A 17,079-nucleotide genomic window follows, 5' to 3' on the forward strand; every position below is an offset into this window, starting at 1 on the left:
CTGAATTTGGAATAGTGATGTACACCTAACCCAAGCACTCCAGAGGCAGAACTGCTCCAAGTTTGAAGAAAGCCTGGGCTATCAGGTAAGTTCCCGGCCAGCCTGGGCTACAATGAGACTTACTCTCAAAAAGTAGCCAGATGTTAGATCAGGGATTAAGTTGGACTTTGTAATGTTCTCAAGAGCATAGTGAGATTTTTGGGCCAACTAAATTAGTGACCTTACAAAAATCACACCCTACTTGCAGCTCGAAGTGTCTCTCTCCATTGGTGGAGTGGCCGTTCACACTGCTGAAGAACCAGCATGGCCACTGCATCCAAGGAATCACTTCCTGGTTTGAGTGATTTAACTTGGGGAGGTCCCTTCTGGGGAGCAAGCCAGCCCTTTTTTCATTGGCCACAGCAACTGCATTGCATGTAAACTCACTGTGATGGTCCAGTTAACTCCAATGCTGCTTAGTAAGGTTTCACTGAGGGCCAGAGCTATATTTGAAGTTCAAATTATCAAAATGTACAAGAATATTTAAAAGCTAAAATATGAACCGATTGTGGTGGCTCACTTATAACCCTAGCACGTGGGAGGGAGAGGCTGTAGGGCCATCCTGGTTTACATAGTGAGATCCATCTCAAAAACAACAAAAGGTCTGAAAATCATGTCGTAACAGGTTGGCTCACACATCTCAAAAACAAAAAACAAAAACAAAGCCTAGCCTCAGGTTCTAATGTGAATGAGACCCACGATGAGGTGAGATGGAGACGGAATCTGAACAAATCAACAAACCCAGTGCATATACCAAAGGAAACTCTTTATTGTAAACAAGGTATAAAGTACAACAAAAGTGTTGTGCAAATTGGAACTCATAATTCTTTATAACTTCTTTAAGAAAAATCTTTTTCAAGGGTTTAAGTTTGCATGTCAGAAACCTACACCCAAGACCCAGAAACAGTTTCAATGGGAAGGTATAGAGATAGAGTGACAGCTTTTCACTATACAGTTGCACAATTCACCTTGACTACCGCGTGTATTATCCACTTTACCACAGAACAGAAATTTCTAGGCTGGGGGCGCAGCTCGGTGGTAGAGCTCCTGCAGAACACAGGCAAGGCCTGGATCTGATCCCCGGGCTGCAGGTGTGACCACATCGTGACACTGTAAGTCTCAATGAGTTTCAAAGGTGCCCGAACACTGTGGTGGCTGAGAACGGAACTGCATCGTGAACATTGCTTTCAAGTTGGAGGTGAATGTTCTAAGAACAATTTTTCTACCTACCTAAGTCCCACATTCTGAAAAACTCCTTTAAATAAAGAGGACAACTGTCGTCTGTAAGAGTCATCAACTTCCTACTTTGAAAAAGCACACAGTGTATCTTTGACATAAGCATCCTTTACTGATGACATAAAGCCATCTTCCTCAAGGAGTTATCTCAAATTTTTGACATCCTTCTTTACAATACATATTTTCATCTTCAGATTGTTTTCTAAACAAAGTGCAGTGTATCTTAAATCTACAGAAAAAAAAACATTGGCATACAATTTTCAAATCTACACAAGAAGCCGCAGGCAAACTAAAATCCAAAGTAGAGTAAAATGACTAAATGTTGTTGTTAAAACTTTCAAAACAAAAATGCAAACCAATTTGTTTTAGCTGCACTTCCAAGCAACTGAGTTAAAGAGGGATCCAATGCTTTGGCCCCCTTTACAATGTACAGCTGTTCAACTTTAAATACCAGCAATAGTGGAAAAATGATAGTTTAGATATACTTAAGAACTACATCCACAAAGCTGACTGGAAAGACGAGGAATAATAAACAAGATAACTCTAGGAGAAGATGTCATCTCTGTGGACACAAACTCACGTTCTAGCTCCATCTCTGTACCGGAATTTCTAGCCTCTAGATTCTTGAAACCAAACGCTTTAGAAGAATCACACTGCAGAGCTGGCCTCAAGTAAAACTGCAAAAATGAAGTACCCAACGTAGACATGATTCAGAATCTGTGCTGACCTCATCGGAAACCTTCAAGCCATTCAAGGAATAAAGCTTTCTCGTCTCTTTATGTGGTGAGAAACGAAACTTGCCCTTCTGTGACCTGCCTGTGGCCGAGCACTTGTCCTCTACCCGGGCTGCCTCCCCTCAGGCCGGCGGCTTCTGCTTCAGCCCCTGCTGGAGGGCTCCAGACTTGCAGAAGCCCTTTGACCCCTTCCATGGCTCCTGACTGACCAAAGTTAGTTCTGGTTCTTCCTCTCGTGGCCGGCCTGTCACTGTGCAGAAGCAGCGGTCGGAGGCAGGGCAATGTCATTTAACTTGCTCACTTCCATCTGCCAGTTGGGGAGCTTCTTGGCCGACAGGTGGCGCCGGGCATGCTTGGTCAAATGGTCACTCCTCATGAACCGACGGTCACACATAGGACAGGCAAATTTCTTCTCGCCCGTGTGGGTTCGCCGGTGTCTGGACAGTTCATCGGAGCGAGCGAACCTCCTCTCACAGCCTTTCCAACTGCAGCTGAAAGGCTTTTCCCCTGAAACAGAGAAAGCCAGGTGTTACCACACACGGACGAACCTCTAGACGCTACGTTCTACCACATTTAGAGCTGTATACGGAGATACAATTTCAAGTTGAGAGCTGGTCAGTTTATAAATTATCAAAGCATTACTAGATGTGCTTGGCATGATGGCATACGCCCTAAACCCCAGCACTTGGGAGACAGAATAATAATATACATTACCAGATGCACGCTGCTGCTTCTGCCCCCCTCCCCTTTCCAAGTGCTTCATCACAAGAGTGTGCCGTTAGGGCAGGGCCAAATCCAACCATTTTAGAGACCCTTCCCCACCCGCCAAGCTTACAGACCAAACCCACCCTTCACCACCCTCCTTCGTATCTGCGATCGCAGTCTGTACACACTCATTTCAAAGACAGAGTACACGTGGCAGTACCTGTGTGTGTTCTTACGTGGGCCTTCAGATGGGAACTTTTAAAGTAAGTCTTGCCACACCCTGGATGGCTACAGACGTGACTCCTCACTCTGGACGAATCGGTCTGGGGAGTGACTCTTGCGGCTGAAGGGGAGAAGCCGGGCGCAGGGGCGATGGGAGACAGTCTGGTGCCATTGGGGCTGACCACCGGAGGCTTGGGGCTCTGCACAACAGGCTGGGGAACGACGAACATCACGGTGCCCTTGGGCACCTGGGTGCCCATGAACAACACAGGGGGGCAGACGGCCGGGGGCTGGCTGGGCGGAGTGCTGGGGACAACTGTGGTCACAAGAGAGTTGTTTGCAGGAAGGGGAACCATCTGGCAGATGACAGGCATGGGCGGCACTGCCCCGGTGGGTACCGTGGGGGAAGAGACTAACACAGACTTCTGCACCGGGGACCCAGGAGCTGGCTGCGACCGACAAATGACTGTCTCTGAGGAAGGCACAGCAAGGTCATACAGTGCAGCCCCTGCCTTCTCGTCACCGTCTGCCGAGGTGGCGGCGGCGCTCTGCTCACACTTGGATCTGTTCGGTGACACAGCAGCACAGGGTATGTTCTTTCTGGAAGCCTCCGCGTTCAGGTGGGTTCTTCTTCGGAAGGAATTGTCCTGGTAGTTGAGGACGCTAGCTGCTTTCACGGGGCAGGATCGGTGGTTACAGAGCTGGGCGTCGGCTGTGTGACGGATGACACTTGTGGCTTGCGCCTTAGGGAGGGGAGGCGCAGCCACAGCACTCTTTTCCTCCTCCTTGAAAGGAGCCACAGCGGGAGCCTTGGGAGCCTCAGAGAATGATTTGAAGTGGCCAGTAGATGGCGCTGGTGCCACCAGATTTGACGTTTGAGAGGGTTCAAAGTCGGAGGGGCTGTAAGGCGGCGTCAAACACTACAGAGAGACACAGGCAGCGCCGTGAGAAATTAAGAATTCATTATGTAAACAGGGAAAAATGCTGTCATCTATACATACTGAAGAATACTCACAAAGGCTGGGATGGTGTGGAGGTCCGGTGTCCCCGGGAGCAAGCTCTCTTCCTCTGAGGTGTCAGACACTGGAGTGACAGGCCTGTGCTCAGGGTATCTCCTGAAGCCAGACTTCCAGTCGCAGCTCATGGACATCAGCGCTTCCACGGCTTCAAAGTCACTCTTCTCCGTCTTGTTCCAGGAGTACACACTCTCTTTCAGCTTTTCAGAGACTATCTCCATTTTCTCCTCCTGCAAAAACAAGGGTTAAAGTTTATCAGCATACTTCTCTCAATGACAGGGCGTACAACCTCTGGTTGTTTTTAAAGCACCCTCTGGATTCAAAGGATGCCATCTTATTACAGCAAGGGAACCAAGACCAGCGCTGGTCCTGAAATGCAATCTGACTTAAAGCCAACCACGTCCAAGTGAAAAGTTAGATCCAGTTATCTGAGGTCTGAAACCGGTACCTCCATTACGTATGGTACAGATCAAGGAAAATAAATGGGGAAAAAAAATCTAGCCGGGCATGGTGGAATACATGTGTCATCTCCGGACCGTGGAGGCCAAGCAGGCGGAAGCTGCATCCCAAGAAACAAAACACACAGAAAACAACCAAAGGCGGAAAAAATTCAGTTTTATTTTGGTCAGGTGTCAATCTCTCCATATCTATTATTTTAATGGTTTGCTGTACCATAAAGGGCCAGATAGGCATAAAAGTTAATGTGCTTACAATTTGGAAAAACAAAAGCTACTCAGAGTGTACGAGTTGGTTTTAATTTATTTAAAACACGGCTCGATAACAGTTTGTGGTTTGTGTATGCAACTCCTTCAACCTTGACAGTTTTAAATGAAAAGTTCTTTGAGCTGCATTTCCAAAATTAACTCCAACATCTCTATTTTCCTTTTCAAAAGAACTTCCCATTCCTTCTGATCACAGTAGAGGTTGCAACAATCATGAAGAAGCCTTATAAAATGGGAGGCAGAGACGTAAGGACAAGAGTTCAAGGCCAGCTTTGGCCTTATAGCAAGTTCGGAGCCAGCCTCACTCAAAAAGACAGAGCAAAACCTAATTAATAAAACGAAATGGTAAAGCTCGTCTTAAAGCTTTTTTTTTTTAAAGTCTATCTTCCTATTGAGAAAGCAGACATCGTTCTTGAAATATTACTAACAATGTAATTGCATAACCGTTCGCGCCTTTTATGTAAGCTGCAATGCATGAAGACCAGGGCACCAACGCAAAGAAAGGGGTGGGGGGAAAGGCAGGCAGGCAGGGGTGAAGAATGTGCGCCGGGAAGGGAAGCTGGGAGGGGCGCAAAGCGCCGGTGCGAGGCAGGAAAGGGAAGCCGGGCGGGGGCGGGGCGCGGGAGGCCGGCGGGGGAGATCCTCGCTGGCGGGGCCCAACGGATGGGGCCGCCCTAACCTCAATGAGGCTGGCGGGTGAGTCACCGGGAACGCCGCCCGCCGCGCGCACGTCCCCGCGCCCCGCCCCTGCCATTGGCCAGCCGGCCTGCGGCCCGCGCCGGGATTGGCTGGGCGGCGCCGGGCGGGGGCGCGCGGAGGAGGGGTGGGGGGGTGGGAGGCGAGGCATGTGAACAAAGCGTGATCGGCGGCTGCCCGGGCCGGCGCAGGAAACGTGAACTGGGGATTGCCGCGCCGTCACCTTTCCCCTACTTCCTGAGCCCGGGCCCCCGCCCCCGCCGGGCCGGGGAGGGGCCGCGGGCGCCGCCGCCGCCAACCGCTCGCCAGTGCGCACCGGGGCGGCGCCGGCTCCGGAGGCGCCCGCCCCTTCCACCTCCCCCCACCCCACCCCCGAGCCGCGGTTCCCTTAGGAACCGACAGCGGGGCCGGGCCTCGCTCCCGCCCCTGGCGGAGCGCCGGGGCTGGGTCACTCGGGGACGAGGAGCTCCCCGGGTTGCACCCTCTCGCCGCCCAGCCCGGGCCTCCGCCCTCACTGCAGGAGGCGGAGCCGCCGGGTCCCCGCGGAAGCCCGACCGCCGCCCTCCTCCCGGGAGCGGCCGCGCTCCGAGCCCGGGGCGCTCCGCCCACTCGGCCGGCCCGCGCGGGGGGACCTCGGCCCACCCGCGTCCCCCCGCGGGCGCGGCGCCCCCACGCTCGCGGCTTCCGGCGGCTCCCCCTCCTCCCCCGGCGCCCTCGCCAGCCGCGGCTCGGCGGGGCTCCCAGACGTGCGGCGCCCACGGGCACCGGGCTCCAGACGCGCGGCCCCACGGCTCCCGCCTCGACACGCGCGCGCGCGGCCCCCGCGTCTCGCGGCCCTCGCTCCCCCGCCCAGCTGTCGGGCCCCAAAGGCAGGGCGCCCTGCCCCCCTGCCGGGAGTAAATCCCTGGGCGGCCACCTGCCTCCGCCTGGGATGGGAGTCCCCCTCCCGACGGCGGCCGGGGTGCCGCGGACCCCTGGCGGCCGGGGAGCCCCGCGTGCCAGCCATCCCCCGGCGTCCAGCCATCCCCCGGCGTCCAGCCATCCCCTCCCCCCGGCCCCGAGCTAGACCAGCCGTGTGGTCCCCACCTGGCAGCACCCCCTCCTCCCCGACGAGCAGGCGCCCGCCTCTCGGGGAGACCGCTCGGGAGCAGCCCTTGCCACCCCGGCTCGCACTCCCGCTGGTGCAGACGGGGGCATCTCCCGCCGGTGCCAGGTGCAGGGCTCCCCTTCCAGCTCAGCCGCGGCTTCCAGGGAGGCAGCCCCTCCAAGCTCACACGCCTCCCCGGGTCGCCCCCCGAGACGTCTCCCTTGTCGGCTGGACGGACACCCAGGGACCAGAGCGCTCTTGCCCCCGGTCCAGGTGCCAGGCTTCCTCTCCCGGCCCTTCCCCTGCACATGCCCTCGATGATCTAGACCCAGCCTGCAGGCAGGGAACCCTGGCACGACCCCGCTGCAGCCCGAGTCCTCAGGCGTGGCTGATGTCGGGGGGCTCAGCCTTCGCGCCCCGGGGCTGGCTCCGGGACCCTGAGCGCGGCACCAAGGGACCAGCATCCCCCCAGGTGACTCACCGAAGCTTGCTGGAGAGAAGCGCCGAAGTTCAGCATGGTCGGTCGGTCGCCTGGCCGCAGGTTGCGAGCTGCTGCTGCCTGGCTGCTGGCTGCCTGGCTGCTGGCTGCCGGCTGCCGAGCCACAGACGGGCGCACGGAGACACTAGACGTCGACGCCACCGCGCTCCGCGCTGTCTGCCCCCCTCCCCATTCAGGTAGCCGCTCTGCCTACCCCGCGCCGCGGGCGGGGGCGGGGGGGCGGGGCCTGGCGCCGGCCAATCAGCGGCAAAGGTGTGTGAGGCTGCGGCCAATGGGCTCGCGGGGCCACGCGTGATCAGCGGCTGCCCGGCTGCAAGAAGCTCTGACAGTGGAGCGTGTACACAACCCCGCGGCACCGCGTTCCCTGGGTCCTGCCCCGGGGAACTCCGGGGACCACCTGACTCGGTGACGCCCCTCGCCCAGCCCCAGCCTTCCGTCCCGTCCCCCGTCCCCCTCCCGCCCATGCCCGGGGGGCGGCGCCGCCCGGAGGGGCACCGCTGAGAGGCGCGGTGGTGGCGGTGGCGGCGGCGGCGTCCAGGCTGTGCGGAGAGCCTGCCCCACGTGGGGGGTGGGGAGGGAAGCCCGCTCCGCCCCGTCCCCCTTCGCGCCCGCGGCGTCTGGGCCCGCCAGGGAGTGGGCGGGACCCCGAGCGAGGAGGGGAGGGGAGGCGGAGGCTGCGGGCGCGGGGCCGAGCCCGGCGACTGTGTCTGCAAGAGCGAGCGGTCCTCGTGGGTCTGGCGTGGAGGCGGCGGCCGGGTGCACCGCCGAGCGGCGTTCCCGAGCCCTCTGCCGCCGGGTTTTGTCCCTCCCAGCCGTGAGGACGGGAGATCCAGGGCGGCGACGGCGGGGAGCCCTGTCACGGAGCAGACACCTGCTCGCGCTCACCGCCCACGCCCCGGGCGGCGGGCGCTGGCTCGTCCTCCCATCTGCGGCACCGGCACCAGCAGCGGGGCCCGCCTCTGCGCGCCCCTCCCGTCCTTCCTCCGGGGCGGCGGGTGTGGGCACCACGGGAAGCCCGGGCCGTGGGGCTGGCGGCGTGGCCCGAGACCCGAGTGCTCGGTGGCGGAATCGAGTTTGAGCACGGTGTACTTAAGAGTTTAAAACACACGTACGCGCCGTTTCCAAGGTGGACCCCGCCTCCCCCGCCCGCGGGACCACGGCCCCCGCCGACGCCCTGCTTTTGGGGATGGGGTGAGGAGAGGGTGTCTGACGGGGGGGGGGGGTTCCTGCGGGTCAAAGACCGCGTCCCTGCCCCTGCCCCCTCCACCACTCCGGGGCTTGGAGGCGAGCTGAGCTTGAAGGGAAGCCGCCCGTGCGTGTGCAGCAGCCGGGGCGGGGGCTGTGGCCTCCCGGTCCCAGAGCCCTTGGCTCCTCTTTGGCGCCCCATGCCCCGCCCCGCTTGACCGTTTGTGCGGGTTCACAGCAGCTGTTGGAGCCCCAGGCGGTGATAACGGGGCTTAAAGCAAACTAGAGATTTTATCTTCTCCCCTGGACAGGCGGGTCGGGAGACAAAAGTCACTGCCCTCCTGCGGGCTTTCTCAGCCTGCGCGACTGAAAGGGCTAATGCTGCCCTTCCCCAGTCACCACAGAATGGGTGAAAAAGCCCGCCCCCCCTACCCCCGTCTCACGGTTCCTTGTGCTATACCTAAAGTCAGCCAGCAGCACAAGAGTAATGATAATACCGTGGGCCGGCGAGGCCCTGGGTGGGGGCGGGGGAAGATGACTGAATGGCCTCCTGTCACTGCTTGCTCTGAATCCGCTGGAGGAGCGCCAGCTCATCAACCCAGGCAGCTCTTCCTGCCTCCCTCCACCCGGTGCCCCTGCTTCTGTCTGCAGGAGTGTCCCTCCCTGCAGGCTTCCTTCCGCTTGGGCTGGCCCATCCTGTTGATCTGAGCCTGAAGGGTTGGAGCAGCTGGCCCGGGCACCTGCTGCAGCGCAGGAAGCTCCTGTGGGTGCCCAGCAGCAGGCCTGCCTGCCTTCCTGTCCGGGAGCCGCCCCCAAGCCCGAACCCAGTGTCTTCGAGAATGTGGGGCCCGTTGGCGTGGTGCCCCCCCTCCACGCTGAGTTGTAGGGGGCATTCAGGACTTGGGGTGATCACTACAGGAAAGAGGGAAGAAAAGGGTAGGGGGGCGGGTATGTGGAGAGGGGACCACAGTTCCTGGAGGTTCAGAGGAAGCCGTTCCCCAGTCACTTCAGACCCAACATTGCCAAATCTAAAACTTTGTGTGCGGTCTTAAGAGTTCCTCATCGCCCATCCAGCCCTGTCACCTCCCTCAGAATGTAAGTGGGATCCAGTTAGTCCCCAGCTCCGTGCAGCTTTGTCGTGGAAACATCTACTTGCTGTTTGCCTGTCTTCAGCCTCCTCCCTTCTTTTCTGATGAGACAGGGTCTCACTATGTAGCCCTGGCTGGCCTGACGCTTGCTATGTAGATCATTCAGGACAAGCCTCCTGCCACAGCCTCCCTGGGGCCTGGAAAATGGGCACCAGGCACCTGGCTGAGGGTTTTCCCCTCTTGCTTGGATGAAGCTATTTCTATCTGTAATCCTGGGACATCCACCCACACCCCAGCTTGTTTCCCAGTGCCCGGAGTCTACGCTAAAAGTTAAGATCTGATCACTGCACTCCCTACTTAAACAAATGACCTTTGTCTATTGTTATCAGGAAATCAGAGGCCACCATTTATGAACTAGGAGTCTCCAGGTACTTTCTCAACCTTTCCAACGGTCTACTCGGTTCTCCCTTTGCCCAGAGCCAGCGTATAGTGTATTTGCATATACCACACCCCCATTCAATAAACACTTTGATATTCATGCCTCGATCATTTATCCATTGCATTCAACAAATGTTACTGAGCATCTTTGTGTTCTAGGTTGGCCTTGAACTCTTGATTCTCATGCCTCTCCCGTCCAAATTCTGGGATTACAGGAGTATGCCAGCATACCCTGCTTTACATTAAGGTTTAAAGTTTAATCCCTGCCTTTAATCCCAGCACTCAGGAGGCAGAAGCAGGCAGATCTCTGTGAGTCCCAGTCCAGTCTAATCTACAAATTGAGTTCAGGACAGACAAAGCTGTTAAACAGAGAAACCTTGTCTTGAAAAAAAAAAAAAAAAAAGTTTAATCCCAGCATTTTGGAGGCTAATACAAGATAAATTCTGAGGCTAGCCTGGGTTGCACAGTGAGTTTCAGGTGGAAACTGACTACTGAGGAATTTCCAGGCTATGGAATGAAATACGAGTTTTCTGTATGGTGCAAAGAGGCTAGACCGTCTTGGAAGAATGCAATTTTTACCCAAAGGGCCCTTTTTTCTTTCTGGTTTCAGAGTTCTTGCTCCCTTGCCATGTTGGGGAAGCCTTCCTTGATAACTCCAGGCTGAATTATTTGTCTGCCTCTGCTCCAAAGTACTTTATGCTAGAAGTAAAGTGCTTATTACATCTTATTGCAAAACCTATTTTATAATACTGAATCCTGCCCATGGTCCACCTAGATCTAAGCTCCTATAAGATGGTGGCCACTTCATGATGTCCCCCCATGTGTACACCCAGGCTGGCCTGGAACTCTCAGCAAGCCTCCTGCCTCAGCCCCTCAAGTGCTAGGATTACCGATATGAGCTACTATGCCCAGCTCCATAATTATCTTTCTTATTTAATATTTGTTCTATAACAAGCACTTGGTATGTTTTTTTTCCAATGAAGAAAATGAAATTATAGATTGTCTCTGAAGACCCCCTGGGATTACAGACTGAATGTGGACCAATATTTGAGTGGGCTATGAGTCGTTCCATACCCTTGTCTTAATTTGTGCTGTTACAAGACCCTTTATAGAATAGAGTCATCTTGGGCATGGGGAAGAAAGGAGCTTGGGCAGTCATAAGTGGTACCTGGATGTGGTACCTGGATGCTGAGCCTTGCTGCTAATGGTGTCTCATTCCCTTCAGTTGGAATAGTGAAGGAAGGAAGGTAGAGATCCCCCACTTTAGTTACGGATCTTGGAACACATTGTACCTGCCAACCAGCTTCTCTTTGCTGCTTATAGCCACGGAGTCTCATCCCCTGTCATTGCCCTACCATCTGCCAGGCATTAGCTGAACACTGAAGAACTATCATTAAAAAAAAGGGAAAGAAAGATCCTGCATTGAAGGATCTTTTTGGATAGTGTGAGAAGGAAGTGACTGTAGCCATTGCTACATTCTGGAAGATGGCAGGAGGGGGGTGCACAGCTTTAGGGGGTGTCTAGGAAAGTGTCAGAAAAGGCTCCCTGAGTTACTCCTCAAAGCCTAGAGTGGAGAGTACCAGCGGTTCAGTATTCGCTAAAAACCTGAGTCACACACTTATATGTAATTTTACAACCAAGTAAACACAGAGACTTATATTGCTTACAAACTGTATGGCCGTGGCAGGCTTCTTGCTAACTGTTCTTATAGCTTAAATTAACCCATTTCTATAAATCTATACCTTGCCACGTGGCTCGTGGCTTACTGGCATCTTCACATGCTGCTGGTCATGGCGGCGGCTGGCAGTGACTCCTGCCTTCCTGTTCTTTCTTTTTCTCCTCTCTGTTAGTCCCGCCTATACTTCCTGCCTAGCCACGGGCCAATTAGTGTTTTATTTATTGACCAGTCAGAGCAACACATTTGCCATACAGAACATCTCACGGCACTCCTCCCCCCCACTTTTTTTTCAAAAAGGAAGGTTTTAACCTTAACAAAGTAAAAGTACATATAATTTGGGAAGCAGGATGAGGAGCTTAGTCCTGTGCGTGCTGTTGAATGGATGTAGGAGAACTTCAGTGCCAGGGATGGTGCGGGTGAGTCTTAGTGAGAGATCGGCGGGCATATAGGTTGCTCACTCTAGCCCAGTGTGGAGAATGGACCTGAGGAGTTGGGGGGTGTCTAGCTCCAGTGTTGGGGTGTAGGTGGCCAAGATGAAGCCTAAGGAAAGGAAGTAGAGGTAGGCCTGGAGAGGCTGGGACAGAGATGTGACTTGGTAACTGGATGTAGGGATAAGGAAGGAGAGAGTATGGGAAAAGATTGCTATGTTTCTGGCTTATTCACTGGATCTAATGCCACGTCATTGCCTGAAGAAGGGACCACAGAAATGTCATAGGTCGTGGAGTACAAAAAGCCATCGTCAAGTTGGTTTAATTAAAAAAAAATATTTCTAAAAATTATGTGTATGGGAGGGGGCGGTGGCCACAAGAGGGCATTGGATCCCCTGGAGCTGGAGTTAGAGTCTGTGAGTTGCCTGTCGTTGGTGCTGGGAAATGAACTCAGATCCTCTGCAAAAGCAGTACGTGTCCTCAGCCGTGAGCTGGCTCTCCAGTCCTGACAAGCTGGTTTAGGGCATGCAGAGGTCAGGTTCTGTGTGGCACTTGAGAAGAGATGTCTAGAAGTGGTGTTGTCTCAGAGCTGGGGTTTAGGACAGGATAATGTGTGGGCTGGAGATGCAAAGTCGAGAATCCTCAGGGTATAGTGGCATCCGCAGTTAGGAACAGAAGAAACTCCAAAGGAAAAGGGAAAACAAAGAAAAGCAGACACACACACATGGGGAGGAACTGGCCCAGGGTGATGGGCAGGAACTCCATCCCGTAGGTTTTGCCCGATGTGATGGGGTGAGTGGAGAGACTGCAGGTGTTGGGAGCGGAGGGAAGAGCAGCGCCCTTGACTGGTGAATGTTAGGCTCATTACCATGGCATATTAACTGCCTTTCTTGTACCTGTGATCAAATACCTGAACAAAACAACTCAGGGGATCATTTATTTTGCCTGACAGTTTGCGGGGACTGCGTGGCCCCAGCAACGGGATGACTGGTCACCCTGTGTCCACAGTCAGTGAATGCAGCTCTCAGCTCCCTTTCTCCTTCACTTCGTCTAGTACCCAGTTTGGTGTCACCGTGCCGCCCACACTCACAGTGGGTCATGTCTTCACTTAAACCTTCCTGGGAACACCCTTAGAGATGCAGCACCCCAGGGTGTGTTTCCAAGACAACTGCAGATCTACCAAGTTAACGAAGATGAATTATCACTCTTGAATGTGGTGGTGCACACCTCTAGTCCCTGCATTTGAGAGGTAGATCTCTGAGCTGTGGCCAGCCTACTCGACATGGGGCATTCTAGGACATCTGGGGCTACATAGCGAGACCCTGTCATAACCAAAAAACAAAAAGAAAGATGAACTGTCATGTGTGCTTTCAAACTTATTTGGTACTCTTTTTTCATTTGGTAAACCTGTTTGATGATATTCTCTGAAAATCTCATACGTCTCTGTGGTGTATTTTGCTCGTAGCCATCTCCCATTATCTCCCACCCCCCAGGGCCCCAGTTCCCCATCGCCCTTCCAATTCCCTGTGTTCTCTTGTTGCTGTTGTCTGTTGTTTGCCTTCCGAGTCCAGTCAGCCGTCTGTATGTGCATGGATGTGCAGCTACCCACTGGGGCGTGGGTAGCCTACCGGCAGCCATATCCCCAAAGCACAGTGGCTCTCTCCTCATTTCTTAGCTCTTCCCTCCTCCTCTGGTCAGCTCCTACATTCTTTATGAGAAGAGAAAAAAACACAACATTTTTTGAGACAGGTTAGAACAGGCTGGCCCCAAACTCAGAGATCCACCCGCCTCTGCCTCCTGAGTATTGGAATTAAAAACCCAGACAAGGAAAAACTTTAAACAAGTCCTGGTGATTGTAGCACTCAGGAGGCTGGACAGGAGAATCTCAAGGTACAGGCTGCTTGTACTACCTAATGAGTGAGGCCTGGCTGGGCTATACTGACTATCTCAAGAGAACAGCAGAAGATGTATTTTTTTCATCTTTAACTCTCTTCATCGAGTAAATCATGTCTCCCATGCGGTTGCTGATGAAGCTCAGTCCTGCTTAGCTTTCAAGAGCGGCCTCATTCAGGGTGGTTTGGCTCTAGATGAGTAAATCTCTTTCTAAAGATGCTCACAGAGGATGTGGTGGCCCACACCTGTAATCCCAGCACTCAGGAGGCAGAGGCAGGCAATGACTGCAAGTTAGAGGCCAGCCTGCTTTGTGTGGGGAAACTGTCCTTCCTCCAAATAGATAAACAACTTCACCATTTCATACCTTTGCCATTTCCCCACCTTGATTCTGAGAGTAACTTGCTAGGTTTTCATTTTCTTTTTGAATTTGGGTTATCATACAGAATAGTGGATCTTATTGTGGCATCCTCCTGTCATATATATCACTTGCTCACATGAGTAGAATCAAAGGTGGTCCTGAAGACTTCCCAGCCCAGGTCTGCGTAAGATGTGACGTTTCCTTCTTCCCCTTGTTGACAGTCAGCAGTTAAACACTAAAGCCTGGCCTAACCTACAGAACAGCGAGAGGCTATTTGGAGGTGAGTAGTCATTTGGAGAGGAAGACACTCAGCCGATAGTCAAAGCATGCCTACATAAGAGCAAGGCCACCCAGGCCTTCCCCTTTGTCCCTCAGGCCCAGCTAATACCTCATGAAGAGGAGATGAAGTTTCCCAGCCCAGCTCTGACTCAGAGTCATGAACAGTGATAAACAGCTGCCCGGGTGGACTTTCCTGGGCTCTCCTCACAGCCCCTGCAGTGTGTGTACACGTGTGTGTGTGTGTGTGTGTGTGTGTGTGTGTGTGAGAGAGAGAGAGAGAGAGAGAGAGAGAGAGAGAGAGTGTAGTGTGTGTACACATGTATATGTGTATGCACACACATGCATGAGTGTGCAGGTCAGAGAAGGATGTCGGGTAATCCGGCTCCATCAGTCTCCTAACACAGTCCCTCAGAGGACCTGGAGCCAAGCCATAGGCCAGCATGTCTCAGTGACACACACACACACACACACACACACACACACACACACACACACACACACACACACCCCGTCTTCCTCACACCCACAGCACACCACCCTAGAGTTTCAGGTGCACACAGACTTTTACTTGGGGGTCTCAGGATTTGAACTCAGATCCTTGTGTTTGCACAAGCACTCTTAGCCCTGAGCCATCTCCTCAGTTGGTTTTTGTTTTGTCTTTAAGCTTCTGTGAAGTGGAGGACAGACCTGAAATTCTGACCCTGCTCTCTCCACTTCCTGAGAAGCGGGATGGCAGGCGCACACCACCACACTCCGGTTTTCTGCGATGCCGGGAGTCAACCAGGGCTTCACACTAGGGAGCACTGTGGACTGACCAACTTCACCAACCTGCAGGAGGACTTTTTTAGCAAAGCCATTACATTTGTCCGCTCTCCAGCCTTCTCTTCACTACCACCCCTGAGAAGTGAGGAGCCAGCAAAGTGCTTTTCAAGGTTCCTGGGGCAGTAAAACAGAATCACTCATGGAGTTTTACAAAATGAAAGCAGTCGTACTGTGGAGCCTGGAAACCCTGGGGAGGCTGAAGGAGGGGGGGTCACACCTTCAAGGGTTGCCAGCGTTACCGAGTGGCCTCCAGCTGAATCCTCCTGCCTCAGTCCTCTGAGAGCAGAATTGCAAGAGCGCGCTATTCTGCCTGGCTTCACTATTAGCATTTTAATATGCGCCCCTCTCCCTTCTCACTTCCCTCCGGTGCGTACCATAAACATTAGCTCCTGGAGGCCAACAAGGTTACTCAGCAGCTCAGCAGATAAAGGCACTTGCCATGCAAGCCAGACCTGAGTTCGATCCCAGAACCTGCAGGGGAAGGGAACCAACTCCTGAAACTCGTCCTCTGACTTCCACAGGCTCTCTGTGGTTCTCTCTCTCTCTCTCTCTCTCTCTCTCTCTCTCTCTCTCTCCATCCCCCTCTCCCTCTCCCTCTCCCTTTTCCTCTCCCTCTCCCTCTCTCTCCAAATACTACTACTACTAAACTTTTAAAACTTACTATTTCGTAATCTGTTCCCTTACCAGTGCTGGCGACGGAACATGCCAGGCAAACACTGTACCACTGAGCCATACTTCCAGTCCAGTTAATTTTTCTAAGACATAAGCTATTATGAACACCTCCCTGCACATAAAAAATTATAAAGGTAGAGTTGTTAGGATTTTCTTAAAAGTATGGGCTTCCACTTTCTTGGAATAATCCAGTTGTTTTTACTTCGGTAAAACAGACCAGTGTCCTGTAATTGTGTCCGGGGTCATGGGTATTCTGTTTCAAAGGCCAAATGTCTGCCTTCTCTGTTACAGAAGGCTGAGTCACCCGTGGAAGCTATGGATGATGTCCTCTCTGCCCAGTGGTGGCATTTTAAGGCACATACTCTACCACTGAGTTACAGTTCCCAGTTCTTAAGTAAGAGCACTGAAGTATATGTGTACACACACTTTTATTATTATTATTATCATTATCATTATTATTATTATTACTATTACTTTGTTACCCAGGGTCTTACATTTGCTAGATAAGCATCCTACCACAGAACTCTATCCCTGGCCCTTGTATGGCATTTTTTTTGGGGGGGGGGTTTCGAGACAGGGTTTCTCTGTGTAGTTTTGGTTTCTGCCTGGAACTCGCTCTGTAGACCAGGCTGGCCTCGAACTCACAGAGATCCGCCTGGCTCTACCTCCCGGGTGCTGGGATTAAAGGTGTGTGCACCACACGCCCAACTTGTATGGCATCTTTAATTGAAATCTTTCCAATGTTGAAGTTTTGGAGGAGGGAGGGTCCCCATGCTCTCCCTAAGTGTCTTTAGCTCCCACGCCAAGAAGCCAGGCTATGCTGCAGAGTGCAGTCTTCCAGGAAATCAGCCCTGAACACAAGCACAGAGCCTTTACGGCTGTAAGTGCTAACCAGGCAGAAAATGAACGGCGGGCTGGCTCTCACCAAGCACAGACAACCACCGAAGACAAATGGACTCTGTAAGATTGCAAAGGAAACCTTTACCAGTTGGCGGTTATCAAATCATCCGAACATGAAACGGTCATTTAGCTCTCCAGGGCTCCTGGCCTAATACAGGATCTAGTGTGTCTCTAACAAGCGCAGCCGGGCGGGGCACAGGTGAGGTCCTGTCGTGCGGTGGCCCTGATACACTGTGGACGTGCGGCGGCCGTGAGACACCGTGGACGTGCGGCGGCCGTGAGACACCGTGGACGTGCGGCGGCCGTGAGACACTGTGGACGTGCAGTGGACGTGAGACACCGTGGACGTGCGGCGGCCGTGAGACACCGTGGACGTGCAGTG

The 17,079-nt window shown here is 53.6% G+C and overlaps 1 protein-coding gene across 1 annotated transcript; it reads right to left on the bottom strand.

The window, feature by feature from the left end:
* Positions 1-784: 784 nt before the first annotated feature.
* On the bottom strand, positions 785-7,136 carry Klf10 (Kruppel like factor 10). Its single transcript, XM_028879224.2, has 4 exons — positions 6,939-7,136; positions 3,952-4,182; positions 2,935-3,856; positions 785-2,516 (listed from the first exon to the last, which is right to left on the bottom strand). The coding sequence occupies exons 1-4, from the start codon at positions 6,972-6,974 to the stop codon at positions 2,257-2,259; spliced, it is 1,449 nt and encodes a 482-aa protein (XP_028735057.1). The 5' UTR covers positions 6,975-7,136; the 3' UTR covers positions 785-2,256.
* Between the last annotated feature and the right edge of the window lie 9,943 nt (positions 7,137-17,079).

Source organism: Peromyscus leucopus, chromosome 20, assembly GCF_004664715.2.
Source record: "Peromyscus leucopus breed LL Stock chromosome 20, UCI_PerLeu_2.1, whole genome shotgun sequence".
NCBI classification, from domain to species: domain Eukaryota; kingdom Metazoa; phylum Chordata; class Mammalia; order Rodentia; family Cricetidae; genus Peromyscus; species Peromyscus leucopus.

Bases quoted from the DNA above. Each gene is read 5' to 3' on its own strand.
- Klf10 (XM_028879224.2), bottom strand. From the start codon at position 6,974: ATGCTGAACTTCGGCGCTTCTCTCCAGCAAGCTTCG. The intron at 4,183-6,938 runs GTGAGTCACCTG...TTGTTTTTGCAG, and splicing joins CTTCTCTCCAGCAAGCTTCG to GAGGAGAAAATGGAGATAGT. The intron at 3,857-3,951 runs GTGAGTATTCTT...GTCTCTCTGTAG, and splicing joins TCCACACCATCCCAGCCTTT to TGTTTGACGCCGCCTTACAG.